The sequence below is a fragment of the Helianthus annuus genome, chromosome 17 (assembly GCF_002127325.2).
Source record: "Helianthus annuus cultivar XRQ/B chromosome 17, HanXRQr2.0-SUNRISE, whole genome shotgun sequence".
NCBI lineage: Eukaryota > Viridiplantae > Streptophyta > Magnoliopsida > Asterales > Asteraceae > Helianthus > Helianthus annuus.
In genome coordinates this window covers 67916451-67937233 of record NC_035449.2, presented here as the reverse complement: position 1 = coordinate 67937233, position 20783 = coordinate 67916451, and the positions used below count along the sequence as shown (strand labels likewise).

The 20783-nt window shown below is 36.8% G+C and overlaps 1 protein-coding gene across 1 annotated transcript; it reads right to left on the bottom strand.

The window, feature by feature from the left end:
- Positions 1-9518: 9518 nt before the first annotated feature.
- On the bottom strand, positions 9519-19714 carry LOC118488845. The gene is made up of 2 exons (XM_035986243.1): positions 18996-19714; positions 9519-10761 (listed from the first exon to the last, which is right to left on the bottom strand). Exons 1-2 carry the CDS (start codon positions 19712-19714, stop codon positions 9519-9521), a joined length of 1962 nt encoding a protein of 653 aa, XP_035842136.1.
- Between the last annotated feature and the right edge of the window lie 1069 nt (positions 19715-20783).

Genomic DNA, 20783 nt, shown 5'->3' with positions numbered 1-20783 from the left:
ATATTTTAAAACATGGCTGAAAAATAAAGTGAGAGTAAACTGAAAGCTCAGGAACATTAATTGAAAGAAAAATTGACATCTTAACATCTGAAGCTTTGCATCATAGTCACAAAGAAGATCACGGATTTCTCTGCCAAGTATTAACATAACCAGCATGTTGATCAGTTCTGTTTAAACATAATGGAAAAGATGAACAACATACCTGTTACAGCAGATATGTCAGCAGAGAATCCAGTCAGAGATGCAGCCATTGAGTTCGACATACTTGTCAGGATGATCTGGTTCCTCCTTAGGGTGCAAAGTTATGATGGTGATGAACCGAAACAAGGGAGGTTTCGGTTAGGGAGAGAGAGCCGATTTGATGTTATGAGGGTTGGTAAATTGTTTAACTTGTCTAACCCTTAAACTCTCTAATAATCTCCTTATATACACACCCAAGAGGAAACCCAATTAGTTAATACGGGTAATATGGTCCATCAACAATTACCAACTAATTATTAATAGGTTATTAATATATTTTGATCTATATAATATAAATGAGTAAATTACGTTTTTGGCCCCTGTGGTTATATCACTTTTACTATATTAGCCCAAAATAAGAATTTTTAACATATCTGCCCCCATGGTTTCTATAACTAACCATTTTGGCCCCTAAGTCTAGAGATCATAAGGGCAAAAATGGTTAGTTATAGGGACTATGGGGGCTAAAATGGTTAGACTTAGGGGCCTAAATGGTTAGTTATAGAGACCATGGGGGCAGATATGTTAAAAATTCTTATTTTGGGCTAATATAGTAAAAGTGATATAACCACAGGGGCCAAAAACGTAATTTACTCTAATATAAATGATTATAATGGCTACAAGATTAAATATTATAATATTAATATATTTAATCTCACATTCTCCCACTTAGCCGAGTAATCATTTATCATGAGTATTAGATGAGCCTGGCCAGGAGTTAACACTCATTTTAGCCTTAAACCAAGAACTATAGCAGAGAAATACAGCCGTTGAATCATCATTCGACTCAGGACCCCCATTAGTCATACTATAGCCTCAATTTAAAACCTAATAGTTATGATCATAATACTTATAAGCCCTTTAGCGTCTGATTTGTATTTATATTTGTCTATATGTCATTACACCGGCAGAACATATGTTAAGGACATACAAAATCAAACTGAGGAAATTTCATTAATTAAAACATAAGCTAGTACAATATGCCATTAAATAAGGTCTTTAGTAAGTCCCATATTTGATACATGTTCTTCGAAAACTTTAGGTGGGAGACCTTTAGTCATCGGATCCGCAAGCATATCTTTAGTACTAATATACTCAATACAAAGATTGTTTTCCTTAACTCGTTCACGGTACGAACAAATATTTTGTATCGAGATATAAACCAGCTCCAGTCGAACTGTTACTATTCGAGAAACTAACGGCAGCTGAGTTATCATAGTAAAGCTTCAATGGTCTAGAAATGGAATTAACGATTTTGAGTTCAGTGATCAGATTTCTAAGCAACATTCCATGACAGATTGCGTTGTAAACAGCAATGTATTCTGCCATCATTGTGGAAGTTGTAGTTAACTGTTATTTATGACTCTTCCATGAGATAGGTCCACCTGCTAACATAAAGATGTAGCCCGAAGTGGATTTCTTGTCATCTTTACATTTGGCAAAGTCAGAATCAGAATAACCTACCACTTCTAAATGATCACTTCTTCTATAAGTCAGTTTATAGTCTTTCGTCCCTTGCAGATATCTAAGGAAATTCTTAGCTGCTTTCCAGTGATCTAGACCAGGATTAGTCTGATAACGGCATAGCATTCCAGCAATATAAGCGATATCTGGGCGAGTACAGACTTGAGCATACATCAGGCTCCCGACTACTGACGCGTAAGGTATCTGGCTCATTTGCTCCTTTTCAACCTCTGTTGTCGGACACTGGAATGAACCGAAAACATCTCCCTTAACTACTGCAGCGACGGAGGGTTTGCACTGTTGCATGTTGTAACGTGTAAGGACACGATCTATGTAAGTCTTCTGAGAGAATCCTAAGATCCCTTTGTGTCTATCTCGGTGAATTTCGATGCCAATGACGTAAGAAGCATCTCCGAGATCCTTCATGTCGAAGTTATGTGAGAGTAACCGCTTCGACTCATGCAACATGTCTAAACTATTACTTGCCAATAGAATATCGTCTACGTAAAGAACAAGTATAGTAAAATTACTCCCACTCATCTTGAGGTAGGTGCATTGATCCACTTGATTCTTCATAAAACCTTGCCTCTTCATGAATTCATCAAACTTGAGGTACCATTGACGTGATGCTTGTTTTAACCCATAAATGGATTTCTTCAACTTACAGACTAGATGCTCCTGACCTTCAGGTTTAAAGCCTTCAGGTTGTTTCATGTAAACATCTTCGTCTAAGTCTCCGTTAAGGAAAGCAGTTTTGACGTCCATCTGATGCAACTCTAAATCAAAATGAGCTACTAGGGCCATAACGATCCTTAATGAATCTTTACGAGAGACAGGTGAAAATGTCTCTTGATAATCAATTCCCTCTTTCTGAGTGTAGCCCTTTGCAACCAATCTCGCTTTGTAGCGTTCAACGTTCCCATTCGGATCCAGTTTCGTTTTGAACACCCATTTACAACCTACAGGTTTGACACCATTGGGTAATTCTACCAAATCCCAAACGTCATTTTTCTTCATGGATTCAAGCTCATCAATCATTGCTTTGTTCCATTCAGAAGACTGATCACTGCTAATGGCTTCATTATAAGAGGTAGGATCATTGAGCTTTCCTGCATCCATTTCAGTCAGGTAGGTAACATAATCATCCCAATTAGTAGGCCGTCTTTGCCTAGATGACCTCCTAAGTTGATTATCGGGTTCAGCGTTGTCTTGGTTTTGAGCTTTTGATGTGCCTTCGTTATGAGGTATAATAGGTTCTGATTGTGGAGATGGAATTTGCGCAGTAGCTTCAGGTGCAGTTGCATGGGGTACAAGAAGAGTAAACGGAGTAATGGTAAGCGACGAGTCTCTCCCCCCGCGTCTTGTATTTCTTGCAATTCTTCGTAAGGGTTGGTATTGCTCCCACTGACCTTGAAATCCTCCAGGAACGCAACACGCTTGGTTTCAACAATACGAGTGACATGGGAAGGACAATAGAAACGATAACCCTTCAAATGATTAGGATACCCGATAAAGAAACAGGTAACTGTTTTAGGGTTAAGTTTCCTTAGGAAAGGATTATAGAGTTTTGCTTCAGCAATGTGGCCCCATACTTTCATATATTTAAGACTCGGTTTCCTTCCTGTCCAAAGTTCATAAGGAGTTTTAGGGACAGACTTAGAAGGAACTCTATTGAGTATATGAACAGCTGCTTTTAACGCTTTAGTCCAGAGGAATAATGGTAAATTAGTGTTGGCTAACATACTGCGCACCATGTTCATAAGGGTACGATTTCTTCGTTCAGCGACACCGTTCTGTTGAGGTGTACCAGGCATGGTGTATTGGTTCACAATCCCATGGCCCTTACAAAACTCATAAAATGGACCAGGAGCTTGACCCACATCAGTATATCTTCCATAATATTCACCGCCTCTATCTGATCTCACAACTTTAATCTGACGATCTAATTGCTTTTCAACTTCAGCTTTATAATCTTTAAAAGTTGTAAGAGATTCAGACTTTTCCTTAATAAGATACAAGTACATGTAACGAGAATAATCATCAATGAAAGTGATAAATGAAGTATGTCCTGTTATGCAAGCGATTTGGTAAGGACCACTAATGTCAGTGTGAATGAGTTCTAATAAATTGAAACTCCTAGTGGCACCTTTCTTATTTGCTGATGTCATTTTGCCTTTAAGGCATTTGACACATGTTCCAAAATCAGGGAAATCGAGAGGAGGTAAGATTTCATCCTTTACGAGACGATTTAATCGTTCTCTTGAGATGTGGCCTAAACGTTGATGCCACAACATAGATGAAGTCTCTAAGTCTCGAATCTGTTTCATCTTTGTGAGTGATTCATTAATATTATATGACAACAAAGATTTGGAAAAATTATCATCTAGTTCTAATCTATAGAGACCACCATCCAGAATGCCAGTACCATAAACAACGGAATCATAGAGAATAAAGAGTTTGCGATGACCATGAGAAACGACAAAACCGTCCATGTCTAACTTTGGTCCTGATACAAGGTTCTGAGTTACCTCAGGAACATATAAGGTATCATAAAGTTTAATACATAAACCAGTTTTCAAAATAATTGTAATGTTCCTATGGCCTTCACTTCTAATTCCCGATCATCCCCAACTTTAAGTGTTCTTTGGTTTCTTCCCAGCTTCTGGATTGAGAGGAATCCCTGAGTAGAGTTAGTTACATGAACCATAGAACCAGAATCAAACCACCAAGAATTAGCAGGAACATTTAAATTAAAGGACTCAAGTATCATGAAAAAATCGTTACCTTTCTTAGCCAGCCACTCCTTGAAGTCAGGGCATTCCTTTTGCTTATGTCCTGTTTTCTTACAGAACTTGCAATAGGGTTTGCCTAAGGAGGTCTTAGAGCTGGAAGGTGCACTTGTATTAGGATTTAGCTTTTGGACTTTGGAAGCATCCTTTCTTTGATAGTTGTTCTTCCTCTTCTTAGAGTTGGAGGTTGTGAAGTTAGCAACATCAGTAGTGCGATCCATCTTCATATGCTCTTCCTCCTGTACGCACATAGCGACCAGCTCACTCATCGTCAATTTGTCCTTCTAAGTGTTGTAATTGATCTTGAATGCTTCATAGGACGAAGGAAGCAAAGTGATGATGAAGTGAACAAGAAAACCATCACTGATTTCCATCTCTAGCCCTTTCAGCTTATTGGCCATGTCATGCATCATCATGATGTGTTCACGAATGCCGCTCCTCCCATCATACTTAGTCGTCACCAGCTTGAGGATAAGAGTGCTAGCGTGTACTTTTGATGTTCCTTTAAATTGAGCCTCCACAGAAGCCAGGTAGGTTTTAGCATCCTCGGAATCAGGAATAGCGCCTCTAATTGCATTGTGAATGGGTTGCTTCATTAACATGAGAGACATGCGGTTACACATAGTCCATTTTTCATGAACTATCTGCTCAGCAGCAATACTTTGAGTGGTAAGGCCCGCTGGCTTATTCTCTCTAAGAGCATAATTGAAGTCTAGCAATCCTAGTGTAAGCATGAGGGTATCCTTCCATTCAGCAAAGTTATCACCAGTCAAAGGTGGAACCCCGCAATTGGGTGCTGATAATGGAAATAAGATGAGCAAGTTATGATACTAAGAAAGAAGTCCTAATGTGATCTAAGGGCATGTTATACTAAGGCAGGCATAAATAATGACCATTTTAATTATGAAGCTGTGATATTGTCTATTACTAACATCAAAATAATAGACTTAGTAAAATTCTACTTAAACGAAGACAAATCAGCTTTGGCCAGAAGTGTAATCATTTAAGTATGTGTGCAAAGTAATCGTGACAAATCAGCTTTGGCCAGAAATGAGACAATCACTTTAGTTATGCACTTGTCAAACATGCTAAACATAAATGAATTAACTCAGCTTTGGCCAGAATTAAGACATTTCACGTTTGTAATGCATACTCAATATAGCTTTCGTAATACTTGAACAATAAATAGATGTATTAAATCAGCTTTGGCCAGAAATGATACATCAGAAGCTCATTCAAGTTAAGCTATTTTGGTTTTGTAAAAATTATCTGATTCTGATTAGTTAATTAAGTGTTAACAAAACCAAGTATTTAATAGCAAACCACCTGTTAGCGCTGAAATTTAGTTCACATGAAACAGCCTAAGGTAATGGGGTCTCGAGTGAGGTCTCGACTGCGTTATGAGATCTCGAGTCAGTTATGAGGTCTCGAGTTGCAACCTTGGTCTCGAGTCGCAACCTTATGGTCCCGAGTTGTGACCTTATGGTCTCGAGTCGCAGCCTTATGGTCTTGAGTTGTGACCTTATGGTCTCGAGTCGAGACCTTTGTCTCGAGTCGAGATCTTTGTCTCGAGTCGAGATCTGATGGTCTCGAGTTGTAAATATTTTAGGCCCTTTGTCGAGATCTCAGTGGTCTCGAGTCGAGACTGTTGTCTCGAGTTATAAGTTTTTTTTGAGAACCTGATGATTTCGAGTCGAGACCTTATGGTCTCGAGTCGAGATTGATGGTCTCGAGTCGTAATCTGATGGTCTCGATCCCACTGTTAATAGTTGTCATTGTGATAATAACTGAAAACTCGAACTTTTAAGGATTGTGGGATAATGTTTCCTGTTTTGTTGCTGATCTAAACTTATTAAAGATTTCCAAAAATATAACTGATTATCGTTTAACAGTTTCCGAAATTTTTAATAGATAAAATTCAGATCAAAAACAGTAAAACACCCACTAATCCGGATTATATTCCAAAACTTAATGAATTTTCGAGTTTTCTTAGAACAATATGATGAACCCTAAAAAATTAAAATATAATTCTAGGATCCGAAACCTTAATTTTAATGATTCAAACTAGTCTCGGACATAAAATTAACCCATATTAGTTTCAGGTGACATGATTAATCACCCTTTACTTCAAAAACAGCGATTTCGGCACAATGAAAAACCGAAAACAGCCATGATTTTTATAAACTTTCAAAATTCTGTTTTCCAGATTTTGATCCCAGAATAATGGATACGAAAACAGAACTGATTTATCAACATATGCTCTGATACCACATGTTGATCAGTTCTGTTTAAACATAATGGAAAACATGAACAACATACCTGTTACAGCAGACAGGCCAACTGAGAATCCAGTCAGAGATGCAGCCATTGAGTTCGACATACTTGTCAAGAAGATCTGGTTCCTCCTTAGGGTGTAAAGTTATGATGGTGATGAACCGAAACAAGGGAGGTTTCGGTTAGGGAGAGAGAGCCGATGTGATGTTATGAGGGTTGGTAAATTGTTTAACTTGTCTAACCCTTAAACTCTCTAATAATCTCCTTATATATACACCCAAGAGGAAACCCAATTAGTTAATAGGGTAATATGGTCCATCAACAATTACCAACTAATTATTAACAGGTTATTAATATATTTTGATCTATATAATATAAATGATTATAATGGCTACAAGATTAAATATTATAATATTAATATATTTAATCTCACACAGAAAGATGATAACATCTTGAACAAAACAAAATGTCAAGTTGATTAAACAACTCGAAGGCGTACCAAAAATTTGTGGGACTGTTCTAGTACCACTTGGTTTCCCAGGCTGTAGAAAGAAATGAAATTTCCATGTTAGGTTTCCTACTAATAAGAACCACAAATACCAAATAATGTAAAACCATGAAGTAGGAATAAGGAGCATTGCAATAAAGAGATAAAACAACCATTACTTACCAGAAATAGTTTAGGTGGATTGCTTGTAACTGAGAAAGCAAATAACAACTAGGTACCCTAAGATTCAATCAAAAAGCATCAAATGTAATTGAAATTATTGCACATAAGATATAGATATGCAATAAATGGAATCTACATACCACAAAGGATAAATTTACATTTGCCTGTACTTCCGTGAAGTCAATTGAATTCACAATTAGGTTTAAAAACCGATTGATGATTTGATCTAAATAATCCACAAAACTCATACCATAATCGCGACTAATCAAAACCAAACTTAATCGATTATATTATCAAAAACTTCAACTCGATAAATCATACAAATCTCCGTTGATACATATAATCAATAATGTGTTACCTCTGCGCGCAAATGGAGCATGGTAGGAACATCTGATCGGGCACTTTCTCGAACGTCATGAAAGCATTGTGGGGCCATTGAGGATGAAGTTGAACTCTTCTGTAAGACAATCAAAGTAACGCTCCGCATTTCTGCATTTTCTTATTTTAGCAAGTCATGTTCTACTTTCCATATTTGGACACTTGTACTCTTTTTGTAATCTACTTTCGTTTCATTTGTAATTCGAGCCTATTGATCATAATGAAAACGAAGCTATTTTAATCATGTTTGTGTATTCACATTAGACTTATGTGCAACGGATAATCAAAATTCACGTGTGAACGATATATTATCCAAGACTCTTGGTTCGTTATTACACACTGAAACTTGATTCTTGTTAAACTAATCTAATGAAAGTCGAATCCTAATTCTTGAAACTCGGAAGTTTCGCGAAATGGTTAATCGTTGAGAAATCTTTTATCTTAATTTAATTCATTATAAATATGGTTATTTATCCATTATTTAGTTAATTAAATTAATTGATTTTTACAATTTAAAAGTTTCATTTTTATAATAACCTAGGTAGTCTCGTTAGATTTTAAGGTTAGAAAATACAAACTAACCTAGTTAGTTTAATTGTAAAGATAGTTTCCTTTAAAAACAACATAACATAAGTTAGTTGATTAAAGTCAAGGGACTATCTGCTGAATTTTAAACTTACAGGGACTAATTGCGCTTATAGCTGAAAGTGTAATTTTTTTTTTTGGGTAAAGGGTTACCCCGGTGATTTTATAACGAAACCAAAAAAATACAAGTAGGAAGGTTAACAACACCCCCTAGTTCTCTTTGTGACATACCACAAAAGAGTAGACAAGGAAACACAGCCAAACAAACAAGACTGACATGAAAACTAGATATAATCAATTACTATCAGTCTTCATCAAAGTACTCCACCCCAGCAATCTTCCACTCATCCAAGAAGCGTCTGACATCATTGGCAACTTTATATTTAAACGAGATAAGCTTTGAGCGAACCGTGCATATAATGACTTCAGCGACTTGCTCCGGTGGCCTCAACCGGTTGCTAAAAAACCTAGCATTCCTTTCACTCCATAAGACATACGCCGAAGCCGCAACCACAAGCCTACTAGCTATCAAGGAGAGAGCCCTAGACTTAGCTCTCGGCCGAATCCAATCAACTACGTCATCTCACCTCTCTTGCACCATACTCATTCTCACTTTACCGCGAACAATGTTCCACACTGCTTTAGAGTACGAGCATTGAAAGAATAAATGATCATGAGTCTCTAACCCTGCATAACACAGTAAGCAACACATCTGATTCATTGAGCCATGAACCATTCGATTCCACTGCATAATGCGACCCTGAGTCCAAAGCTTGCTCTTAAAGATTAGCCAACATAAAAAAGCATGCTTAGGAATATTAAAAGCGGACCACACTAAGTTAGACCAATCCATGGGCTGCTCGCGAATTCTTATTGTGTTCCACACCTCCTTTGAAGCGAAAGGGACCATCTTACCTTCAGCATTCCTCCATAATATTTGATCCTGAGTAGTAGTTAGATTAAGAGACCGAAGCTGAAACAGAACCGGATACACACTCCTCCAGGTTTCCGGCCAGCGCCAAACACCATTCTCTATCACATCGGCAACTTTAGTCGATACACTGAAACCATACCTCGCCATTTGTCTCGGAGTAATGACACTGTTCAGAGGGTATTCACTACACCTTTTTGTCGAACCAGATAAACGTGCTTCGGCCGTTGCCCACTTTACTCCAAAAATAATCCGGAAACAGAGGCCTACACTTTAGAAGTTTTTTCCAGCCCCATGGAGAGTTAATCTGCACTGGAATGTCCCAATAACTACGTTGCTTCAGCTTATAGAGACCAACCCAAGAAGTCCACAACGACCTTCGGCCTGAAAGAATGCTAAAGACATGGAATGCCATTAGCGATTTGTTAACATCATCAATTCTTCTAATACCCAAGCCGCCCTCAGCCTTTGGAAGACAAACTTCCTTCCACGCAACCTTGGCTCTACCTTTGGAAGCAGTGCCATAACCCCAAAGAAACCACTTCATTTTACTTTCAAGCTCCTTTATTGTACTTTTAGGCAAGATAAACACTGAAGCCCAGTACACCTGAATGGAGGAAAGCACCGACATAACTAGTTGGAGTCTACCAGCAAACGAGAGGAATCTATTCTTCCAATCCGAAATTCTTTTATTCATCCGCTCCACCAAGACTTTACAATCTTTTATTAGAAGTCTAGATGCCAACAACGGAACCCCTAGATACTTGATAGGCAGTTTATCTTCCTTAAATGGTATCAGCTCCAAAATTTTCTCCTTTGTTCTGTTCGGCACATTACAAAAGAAAATAGTGCTTTTTGCGTTACTAGGAAGCAAGCCCGAAACATCTCCAAACTCCTTCAACGATCGCATAATTACTTTAACCGAGTTAACATCTCCTCTCGCGAACATGAACAGGTCGTCAACAAAACATAAGTTAATAATCATCTGTTTTTCACACTTGTTATGAAACATGAATGATGAATCTAGACCAGCGTCTTTGCTCAGAAGCAGTGTTAAGACTTCCATAACCATAGTAAACAAATACGGGGACATTGGATTACCTTGCCGAAACCCTCGCTTACCTCTAAAATAACCATGAATATTACCATTCACACTTAACGAAAAAGAGGTAGATGTCACACACTCCATGATCCAATCTATAAACTGAAGTTTAAAACCAAAACCATGCAGAATGTCACACAAAAATCGCCAATCCATAGTGTCGTAAGCCTTTTGAATATCCATTTTCATTGCACATCTAGGAGGACCCACCTGCCGATGATAATTATGCATGAGTTCTTGAGTTAACATTATGTTATCCGAGATTCTCCATCCCGGAACAAAAGCAGATTGATTATCACTAATAATCTCCTTTAATCCTTCAAGAATCCTGTTAGTAAGGATTTTGCTTATCCCTTTGTATATAACATTGCAACATGAGATAGGTCTATAATCAGTTATGTAACGCCCTGATTTTTCATACCTTCCATAATTAGAAAGCTCGCCTTGTAATGCTATTTTTGGAAATCTTGTATTATTGTAGTCTTCTTTTCGTTGTAAAATCCGAGACTTGGATCATAAATAAAATTCGTATTTCTTTAAATTCACCATCTACATATTCATACATGTTCATACGTTCGAATTCATTGTACATCGAATCCTTATTTGTAATTCATACTTATACGATACTTATTCACGATGCATGTCCATGCTCGTCCTTAAATTGTTGATACCTAAAAACCCTAATAATATGCTTATTTATACAACGGTTAATCATCTAATATGTGACATATACTTGTCACCTACAAACATATTACATACTTGTACATTACACTTTTTACCTAGTTAAATCATGTTTTATTTCATATTTCACCTTGTTACAAGTTAGGGGAAACATTGTTGCATATTATTACACAACTTAATTAACAAAATTACTCATTATAATGTTTTAAAAAAATAAAAAAATAAAGAAATATGGCAGCCCCAATTCAGCAAAATTCAGCCCCATATAGTTGGGTTTTGTGGGCTAGTTTCAAGGTGTAACCCCTTCTAAACACTTCCAAAGCCCAACCCATTGAAACCCTAATCCTCCCCCCTATAAATACCACTTATAACCAGCCTCCCTACCACTTTTGCAACACCAAAAACTCTCAAAACATCCTCCAAACCGTAGCTGAAAGCAAGGGTTCGAGCAGATTGACACCCCTTCACGAAAATGAGCATAACTCACTCATTTCTTAACGAAATCACTTGATTCTTTTTCCTACTTACTTGGATAATCATGGGGTTCAATTCCTAGACTTCTCCTTGGAGAAATCAGACCTGGAAATGCCCCGAAATCATCCATAAACTTTCTGTTTGTTTTTATGTTCATCAAAAACTTGTTTATACCTATGTAACTTGTGTTCAACACATCTCATACCTATGTCCTAATGCTTACAACTTATCCCATGGTTGGTTAAGCTTAAAAACAAGGTTGAGACACTTAAAAATCAGAGGATTAAACCTCATGAACTTGGTGTTTTGTTTAGGGTTTTTAACCCACAAGTCATGTCAAACTTTGTCTTTGATACATGAGTGATTATGGAACAACTTGGGTTGTCCAAACATACAATCCTCACATGATTTGATGATTTCTCTTAGTTAGTGTGTATATTTCTTATTCTTTATTGTATGTTCATGACCCTCCTTGATTGTTTTTTTTTTACATCAAGTGTAGTGGTGAACCATAAGAGGTACCTAAATGGAAGTTTGTTCTTCCTACCTCCTACATGAATTCTATGACACAATAGAGGTACCTAAATGAAGATTTATCTTCTACCTCATGCTTGATTATTGGACTAAATAATACATATAATACTTATACATATGTTTACTATTCGAACCCTTGATGGTGGACTTGTGTTCATTCATCGAAATAGTAGAATACATCATCCAAGACACAAGACTTGTTACGATTCTAATGAGTATACTACTCATGAAAACATTAACCCTTGAGGTTTCATAGTGTCAAGAACAAGTACTTGGTGTTAAAGGACGATTACTTTTGAATACATATATTCTTATGTTTTAACTTCCTAAATCCCTAAACGGACATATTCAACCTTCTAACCTCGTCAACTTCGTCACATTGGATAATCGGAAAGCTTATACAAATTTTGTGAGTATACTCGCAACCCCCTTTCTATGTTTACCACTTTTTGGGGTGTAACATGTTTTACTATTAAACTACACTTAAACTTATTCTTTATGCAATGCACAAAACAATCCTTATACATGAATACTATGTTATGATACTTGATGCTTACGTGGACCATACTTATGTGATATGTTTTAGTCATTAGCTCTCACGAGCCTCCCTTCGACATGTATAGCGCTATAGGAGTAACGCACCGCCCCCCTTAAACTTGGGTCATGTTGAATTAATTAAACTTTCTTGCGTAAACAGAGGTTGGCTAGAAATATTGCATGCCACGCTAGGTTGATCTCGTATAGACTAAGCTGCCATGTGGATTCGTTTTAAACTTTTATACTTATACTTATACTTATGCTTAAACTTGTATACTCGCCTTTGCTTTTGCATTGAACTTTATTTTAAACATGTTACAGGCTGAGGATGATGATGCTATGAAATGAAGTAGCGTTGATGCCTAGATAAACATATAGACGTTTAGGTTTAATCGTTCTATCAATTTTGCTTATGTTGTTATATACTTCTAACTTGTTGTATTTGAATTTTTTTTTTTGTAATGTTGACAATCTACTTTATGAAATGAAATCGATTTATTAAATACTGTCACAAATAGCGTTATGTGTGATGAGCAATCTTTCTTCGTCTCACTCCGATGTTTCCGCCATCGGTTGGGGTGTGACAGATTGGTATCAGAGCCATAACTATAGGGAATTAGGAAAAGTAGGAATGTTTTAACCTAGTCTATAGTTCTAGAGCCTTATTCGTACGTTTTACTAAAAACTACTTGCATGCTATCTTATTTGCTTTTATTTATTCTCTTGATCTTGTTAGCATATGTGTCACTTATGCGTTAACACTTAACATGCTATACTTATTTTTACTATGTATTAATACCTGTTTCATCGTCTTATCCTTTATGTGTGTTCTTTACATACTTTTTATGCATTAATATTCGTTTCCTCATTTCACTTTTATTGTGATATTCTTGACATGTTATACTTGTTTGTTTAATCTTTAATATACACTTTTCCTCACGCGTTTTACTCGACTATTCTAAATCCGACAACACACATATTGCACAAACGAGACGAGTCCACCAAAATAGGCGTGAAACCCACAATTTGGTGAATGACTCTCAATCCTTCTACCTTTCTTTTTACACGGAATTCACCACCAAGTTAGGAGTGAAATCCTCACCTTGATGGAGAAATTCGAATTTCAAATTCTAGTGGACCCTCGTCATAGTGTTGAAATTAAATTTTGACCCGACGAGTATCAACCACACTTAGGATACGAAATCGTCAAGATAGGGGTGAAACCCGCACCTTGCCGACTAGTTCCACTCCTTGATTTTTTTCATAAATCCCGCCAAGTCTCGAAATTTCGATTGATTTGGGACATGTAGTAACCGGAAGGGTAAATACCGTTAACCGACTTGTCGGCGAGAGTATTTTACCTATTAGGCCAAAGCATGCTCCTCAAATTCAAAAGACTTTTCGACCACTTTGGTTAGTCAAAGTTCCGTTTGGAACACTCCAAACTTTGGTCAAACATGTGTTTCTATTATTTATTTATACGATGCAATCTTTCAAACTCGAGTTTACTTTCGATTTCTCTTTTCACACACACAACATATTGAACCTTTTCCATACATTTATACGTATGCATGATTTCATATAATTTAAATTCGTTTTCCTTGTAACGACAAGTGGATTATCATCAAGATGGGAGTGACTTCCTTACCTTGACGATTAGCTCCACTCCCTTTTCCTTAAAACGACCTCACCAACGAGTTAGGGGTGATTCCCTTACTTAGGTGACCGTTACCAAAACTTCTCTTTCGAAATATCTTATTATGCAAACTCGATCATACTTTATACCCAAATTGTTTAATGTTATTTAAAAATACCCACTCATACAGATTTCGAAATACATTGTTTTATCAAACGCACTTTTTATTCTACAATCTATTTTCACTCAACTCATATACGCGAAATTCATAATCATGTCTTAAAACGTTTTATTGCTCGAACTTCAAAACCTTACGAAATGCTACCTATCAATTTAATCGGTTCAATGAAACTCTTGCCCATGAACTTCATATTCGACTTAATCACTAAAACACGCCCACCTTCTACTTTTAATCAAAATCCAACCAACCTTTCCCGAATACTTATAAGATCTTATAGAAGTTATATGATTGTTTTACCAAATACCCTTTCCAACACCAACAAATCAATTGTTATTTTATTTGTATTTCTAAGTCCTTTTGCTAAATTTCCCTTCTAAAGATCCTAGTTTTCACAAGGACCTCCTAAATTCATAATTTCTTATTTGATGAAACGAACTTACTTTTTAACGAAAACCTTTTTCCTACACCAATTTACAAAACACGCGGGCAAGAAGTCTTCATGGGAACCGACAATCTTTGACTTACATGAATTTTTTTTTTTTTAACAAAAGTAGCATTTCAATCATTACAAAAATACATTATGCTTAACCAATTAGTACTTTATATCCTCTTACATACACAACTATATTCTACCCTTTCAACCAAGGTCAACCTAATTTTGATTCGATAAACTCAATGTTTCATTTAAACAACTATACATGCATATCATCGTACACATTTTGGTCGATACCTCGCGATAACATCATTTATATCATTCGTATTTACATACTCGACCTTTTGAATGTTTTATACACTTAGATCCGTGGTGTCCCAACAAACACTATTTACGCAATATTTATTTTTCATACCTACACCTATGTTCATACGTCTTATGCTTGTACTTATACGCATACTACTTATACGTTTTACGCTTCTACTTGTACACATACTACTTACACGTTTTATGTTTATGCTCATACATACATGCGTATTCATACTTAAACTTATGCTCATACTTTCATCCTTACTCATGATTCATACATTCGTACCTATACGCGAGCGTAACCTGAGGGATTCGCTTGCGTGGGTCCCACACATACTTAAGCATGGACTTGCTTATATACTATATTCTTGTACGTACACATTCTAAACTTTTTATGTATACCCCGATTCATACACAACTAGTACAAGCTATGTGGATCATGCGACGATCAAAATAATCACGGGTGCACACGGGATTATAGTGATAGGCGTATGAGAACCATAGAGTGTGCTACTGCGTATGGTAATACACGGAACGTAACATGACACCGAAGACGAAACGGACGTAACATGGTCAAAACATGGTGGATACGCCGCTGGTACTTCCTATATATAAGTGTTTTCACCATGTTACCAAAATTTCGTAAAACGTGCCATGGGAAATTCAGTGTTTTACATACCTCTTGGACCTAATACAAGCTTTAAGCAACTCACAAACACATTATGTCCGATTATCCATGACGAGACTTCATCCTTAATATGCTACTTTCATCTATCTAAGCCCATATCATTCGTATACTTGCGTTCATTTAGTGTCAATCGTTCGCCCCATGCTCCAATTTCCTTCCTTTCATACGAACCTCGTTCACAATCAAGCTCGTTTAAGCATTCAAATCCTAACTTATCTTATTACCCTTAGAACTTTCTAATTTTTTAGCCATTTCAAATCGTTTTACATATACCTGTTTACCCCTGCTTATGCCTCAAACCCATTTCGGCTCGACAAATCATTTTACAAACTTAACTTTATCTTCCCAAAATCTCGTACTTTTCAAAACGTTTCAAAATCTCGAGTCTCGAACTGTTACCAAAACTCTTTAAATCTACCTCTTAAATAAATTTCGGGACGAAATTTCCTAAAGGAGGGGAGACTGTAACGCCCTGCTTTTTCATACCTTCCATAATTAGAAAGCTCGCCTTGTAATGCTATTTTTGGAAATCTTGTATTATTGTAGTCTTCTTTTCGTTGTAAAATCCGAGACTTGGATCATAAATAAAATTCGTATTTCTTTAAATTCACCATCTACATATTCATACATGTTCATACGTTCGAATTCATTGTACATCGAATCCTTATTTGTAACTCATACTTATACGATACTTATTCACGATGCATGTCCATGCTCGTCCTTAAATTGTTGATACATAAAAACCCCTAATAATATGCTTATTTATACAACGGTTAATCATCTAATATGTGACATATACTTGTCACTTACAAACATGTTACATACTTGTACATTACACTTTTTACCTAGTTAAATCATGTTTTATTTCATATTTCACCTTGTTACAAGTTAGGGGAAACATTGTTGCATATTATTACACAACTTAATTAACCAAATTACTCATTATAATGTTTTAAAAAAATAAAAAAATAAAGAAATATGGCAGCCCCAATTCAGCAAAATTCAGCCCCATATAGTTGGGTTTTGTGGGCTAGTTTCAAGGTGTAACCCCTTCTAAACACTTCCAAAGCCCAACCCATTGAAACCCTAATCCTTCCCCCTATAAATACCACTTATAACCAGCCTCCCTACCACTTTTGCAACACCAAAAACTCTCAAAACATCCTCCAAACCGTAGCTGAAAGCAAGGGTTCGAGCAGATTGACACCCCTTCACGAAAATGAGCATAACTCACTCATTTCTTAACGAAATCACTTGATTCTTTTTCCTACTTACTTGGATAATCATGGGGTTCGATTCCTAGACTTCTCCTTGGAGAAATCAGACCTGGAAATGCCCTGAAATCATCCATAAACTTTCTGTTTGTTTTTATGTTCATCAAAAACTTGTTTATACCTATCTAACTTGTGTTCAACACATCTCATACCTATGTCCTAATGCTTACAACTTATCCCATGGTTGGTTAAGCTTAAAAACAAGGTTGAGACACTTAAAAATCAGAGGATTAAACCTCATAAACTTGGTGTTTTGTTTAGGGTTTTTAACCCACAAGTCATGTCAAACTTTGTCTTTGATACATGAGTGATTATGGAACAACTTGGGTTGTCCAAACATACAATCCTCACATGATTTGATGATTTCTCTTAGTTAGTGTGTATATTTCTTATTCTTTATTGTATGTTCATGACCCTCCTTGATTGTTTTTTTTACATCAAGTGTAGTGGTGAACCATAAGAGGTACCTAAATGGAAGTTTGTTCTTCCTACCTCCTACATGAATTCTATGACACAATAGAGGTACCTAAATGAAGATTTATCTTCTACCTCATGCTTGATTATTGGACTAAATAATACATATAATACTTATACATATGTTTACTATTCGAACCCTTGATGGTGGACTTGTGTTCATTGATCGAAATAGTAGAATACATCATCCAAGACATAAGACTTGTTACGATTCTAATGAGTATACTACTCATGAAAACATTAACCCTTGAGGTTTCATAGTGTCAAGAACAAGTACTTGGTGTTAAAGGACGATTACTTTTGAATACATATATTCTTGTGTTTTAACTTCCTAAATCCCTAAACGGACATATTCAACCTTCTAACCTCGTCAACTTCGTCACATTGGATAATCGGAAAGCTTATACAAATTTTGTGAGTATACTCGCAACCCCCTTTCTATGTTTACCACTTTTTGGGGTGTAACATGTTTTACTATTAAACTACACTTAAACTTATTCTTTATGCAATGCACAAAACAATCATTATACATGAATACTATGTTATGATACTTGATGCTTACGTGGACCATACTTATGTGATATGTTTTAGTCATTAGCTCTCACGAGCCTCCCTTCGACATGTATAGCGCTATAGGAGTAACGCACCGCCCCCCTTAAACTTGGGTCATGTTGAATTAATTAAACTTTCTTGCGTAAACAGAGGTTGGCTAGAAATATTGCATGCCACGCTAGGTTGATCTCGTATAGACTAAGCTGCCATGTGGATTCATTTTAAACTTTTATACTTATACTTATACTTATGCTTAAACTTGTATACTCGCCTTTGCTTTTGCATTGAACTTTATTTTAAACATGTTACAGGCTAAGGATGATGATGCTATGAAATGAAGTAGCGTTGATGCCTAGATAAACATATAGACGTTTAGGTTTAATCGTTCTATCAATTTTGCTTATGTTGTTATATACTTCTTTGAACTTGTTGTATTTGAATTTTTTTTTGTAATGTTGACAATCTACTTTATGAAATGAAATCGATTTATTAAATACTGTCACAAATAGCGTTATGTGTGATGAGCAATCTTTCTTCGTCTCACTCCGATGTTTCCGCCATCGGTTGGGGTGTGACAAGTTACTATACCCAGCATAGTAACCTTAGGGATTAAAGCAATAAACGTGTGATTTATCTCCTGGAGCATTTTACCCGTTTCAAAAAAAATCAATAACAGCCGCAGTAACATCATTACCCACAACTGACCAAGCCTTTTTAAAGAATTCAGACGTGTAACCATCAGGCCCCGGAGCCTTATTCTCATTAATAGAAAAAAAATGCAATTTTTACCTCTTCCTGAGTGACCGGCCTACACATACCATCCCTACATTAGAGCTGAGTTTAGTCGAGAAGACATCTTGACATACCCGCTTAACCATACCACCACTCGAGCCCAAGAAACCCCGGAAGTGATTCATCAAAGCCGTGGCGACTCCTTCCCCTTCATACACGTTACCTTCGATGTCTTTAATAACATGAATTTTGTTGATATGGTTCCTACACTTAACCACATTATGAAAGTATGCCGAGTTCGAGTCTCCCACCTCCAGCCATTTCTGCTTTGCTTTTTGTTTCAAGAACCTCTCTTCGTCAAGCAATGCATCCTGGTAGTTCTGAACACAAACTGATTCAGCTTCCTTCATGCTCAAATTCAGTGGATCCAAGTCCAAAGCTGCCTGAAGTTCATCGAGCTCCTTCTTCAGGTCAAGCACTTTTTTATGAATATTACCATGCTTATACATTAAGGATCTGAACGGGTGCTTTAAACCACAAAGCTTTTTTACAACTTTAAACATCGGGACACCATCAACAGCCAAATCCCAACCGCTTTTGACCACATCCATAAACTCCTTCTTGAGCGCTAGCAAGTTAGTGAATTTAAACGGCTTAGGCTTGTTGTAATTAACATGTTGAATCTTTAGTACACATGGGCAATGACCCGACACACCCTTCAGAAGAAAACTTGCGTACGCATCCACAAACGAATCAACGAACTTTACATTAGCCATTATTCTATCCAGCTTTTTCCTAACCCCCACACCCTTCTTCGGTCGCTGATTCCAAGTATAATGAATCCCATGAGCCTTAATGTCGAACACTTCAATATAATTAACACATTCATTAAACTCTTTCATTGCAGTGCTAACCGTAGACGACCCGAAGCACTTATCTTCAAGTTGAGAGCCACATTAAAATCCCCCAAGATAGCCCAAGACCCATTCTTTGTAATCCCCTTGTGCATTCTTAATGAATCCCAAAGCTGCTTGCGTTCTTGGTCGCTGTTACTTGCATACACAAACGAAACAAATAACATCTTTCGATGTTAATAAAAAATGTTTTTAAAGTGTAATGTTTTTAAACAAAAAAATTAACAAAACTGATGACCACGGGACTCGAACCCGGGTCACCAGCCTCATCAAACACACGCACAACCACTCCTCTATGGCCTTCACATCGAACATATCCTGAACTTAAAACACTTATGTTCGCGTTTAATCAACCCAACAACCCAACTGGAGGCCCTGGCGGCCCGCGACTTACCGCCCTCATTTGGTCGCAGTCCGCGACGACCCGACTCCACAGCCCAGCTCGATCAGACGCGTAAAATGGCGCTGTTTTGTGTTTGGTTCTAATTTTAAACATGTTTTGGAATTAAATACCACACCTAACTCAACCCTAAACTATTCCCTATATAAATCCATCATCCTCCAAACCATTTCCACTTTACAAACACTCTCATAACTCTCTCAAATCAGTCTCAAAGCTGCTACAATCTGAAGTTCGAGCAGATTCATCATCTTTCACAAAAGTGAGCATAACTCACTCAAATCTTAACGTTTTTCATCCATTCTTTTTCCCACTTGCTTGGAACAACCTTAGGAACATTTCCAGAGGTTTTCCATAGAAAACCAAGCTCTGGAATGTCACCAAAAAGGCTCCAAAGTGGAATGTTTGTTTTTGTTTTCATTTAAACTTGTTAATCTTAGTTGAACTTGAGTCTAACTCATCTCAAACCTATGTCCTAACGCTCATAAACAATTGAATGGTTAGTTGGGCTTAAAAACAAGGCTGAAAAAT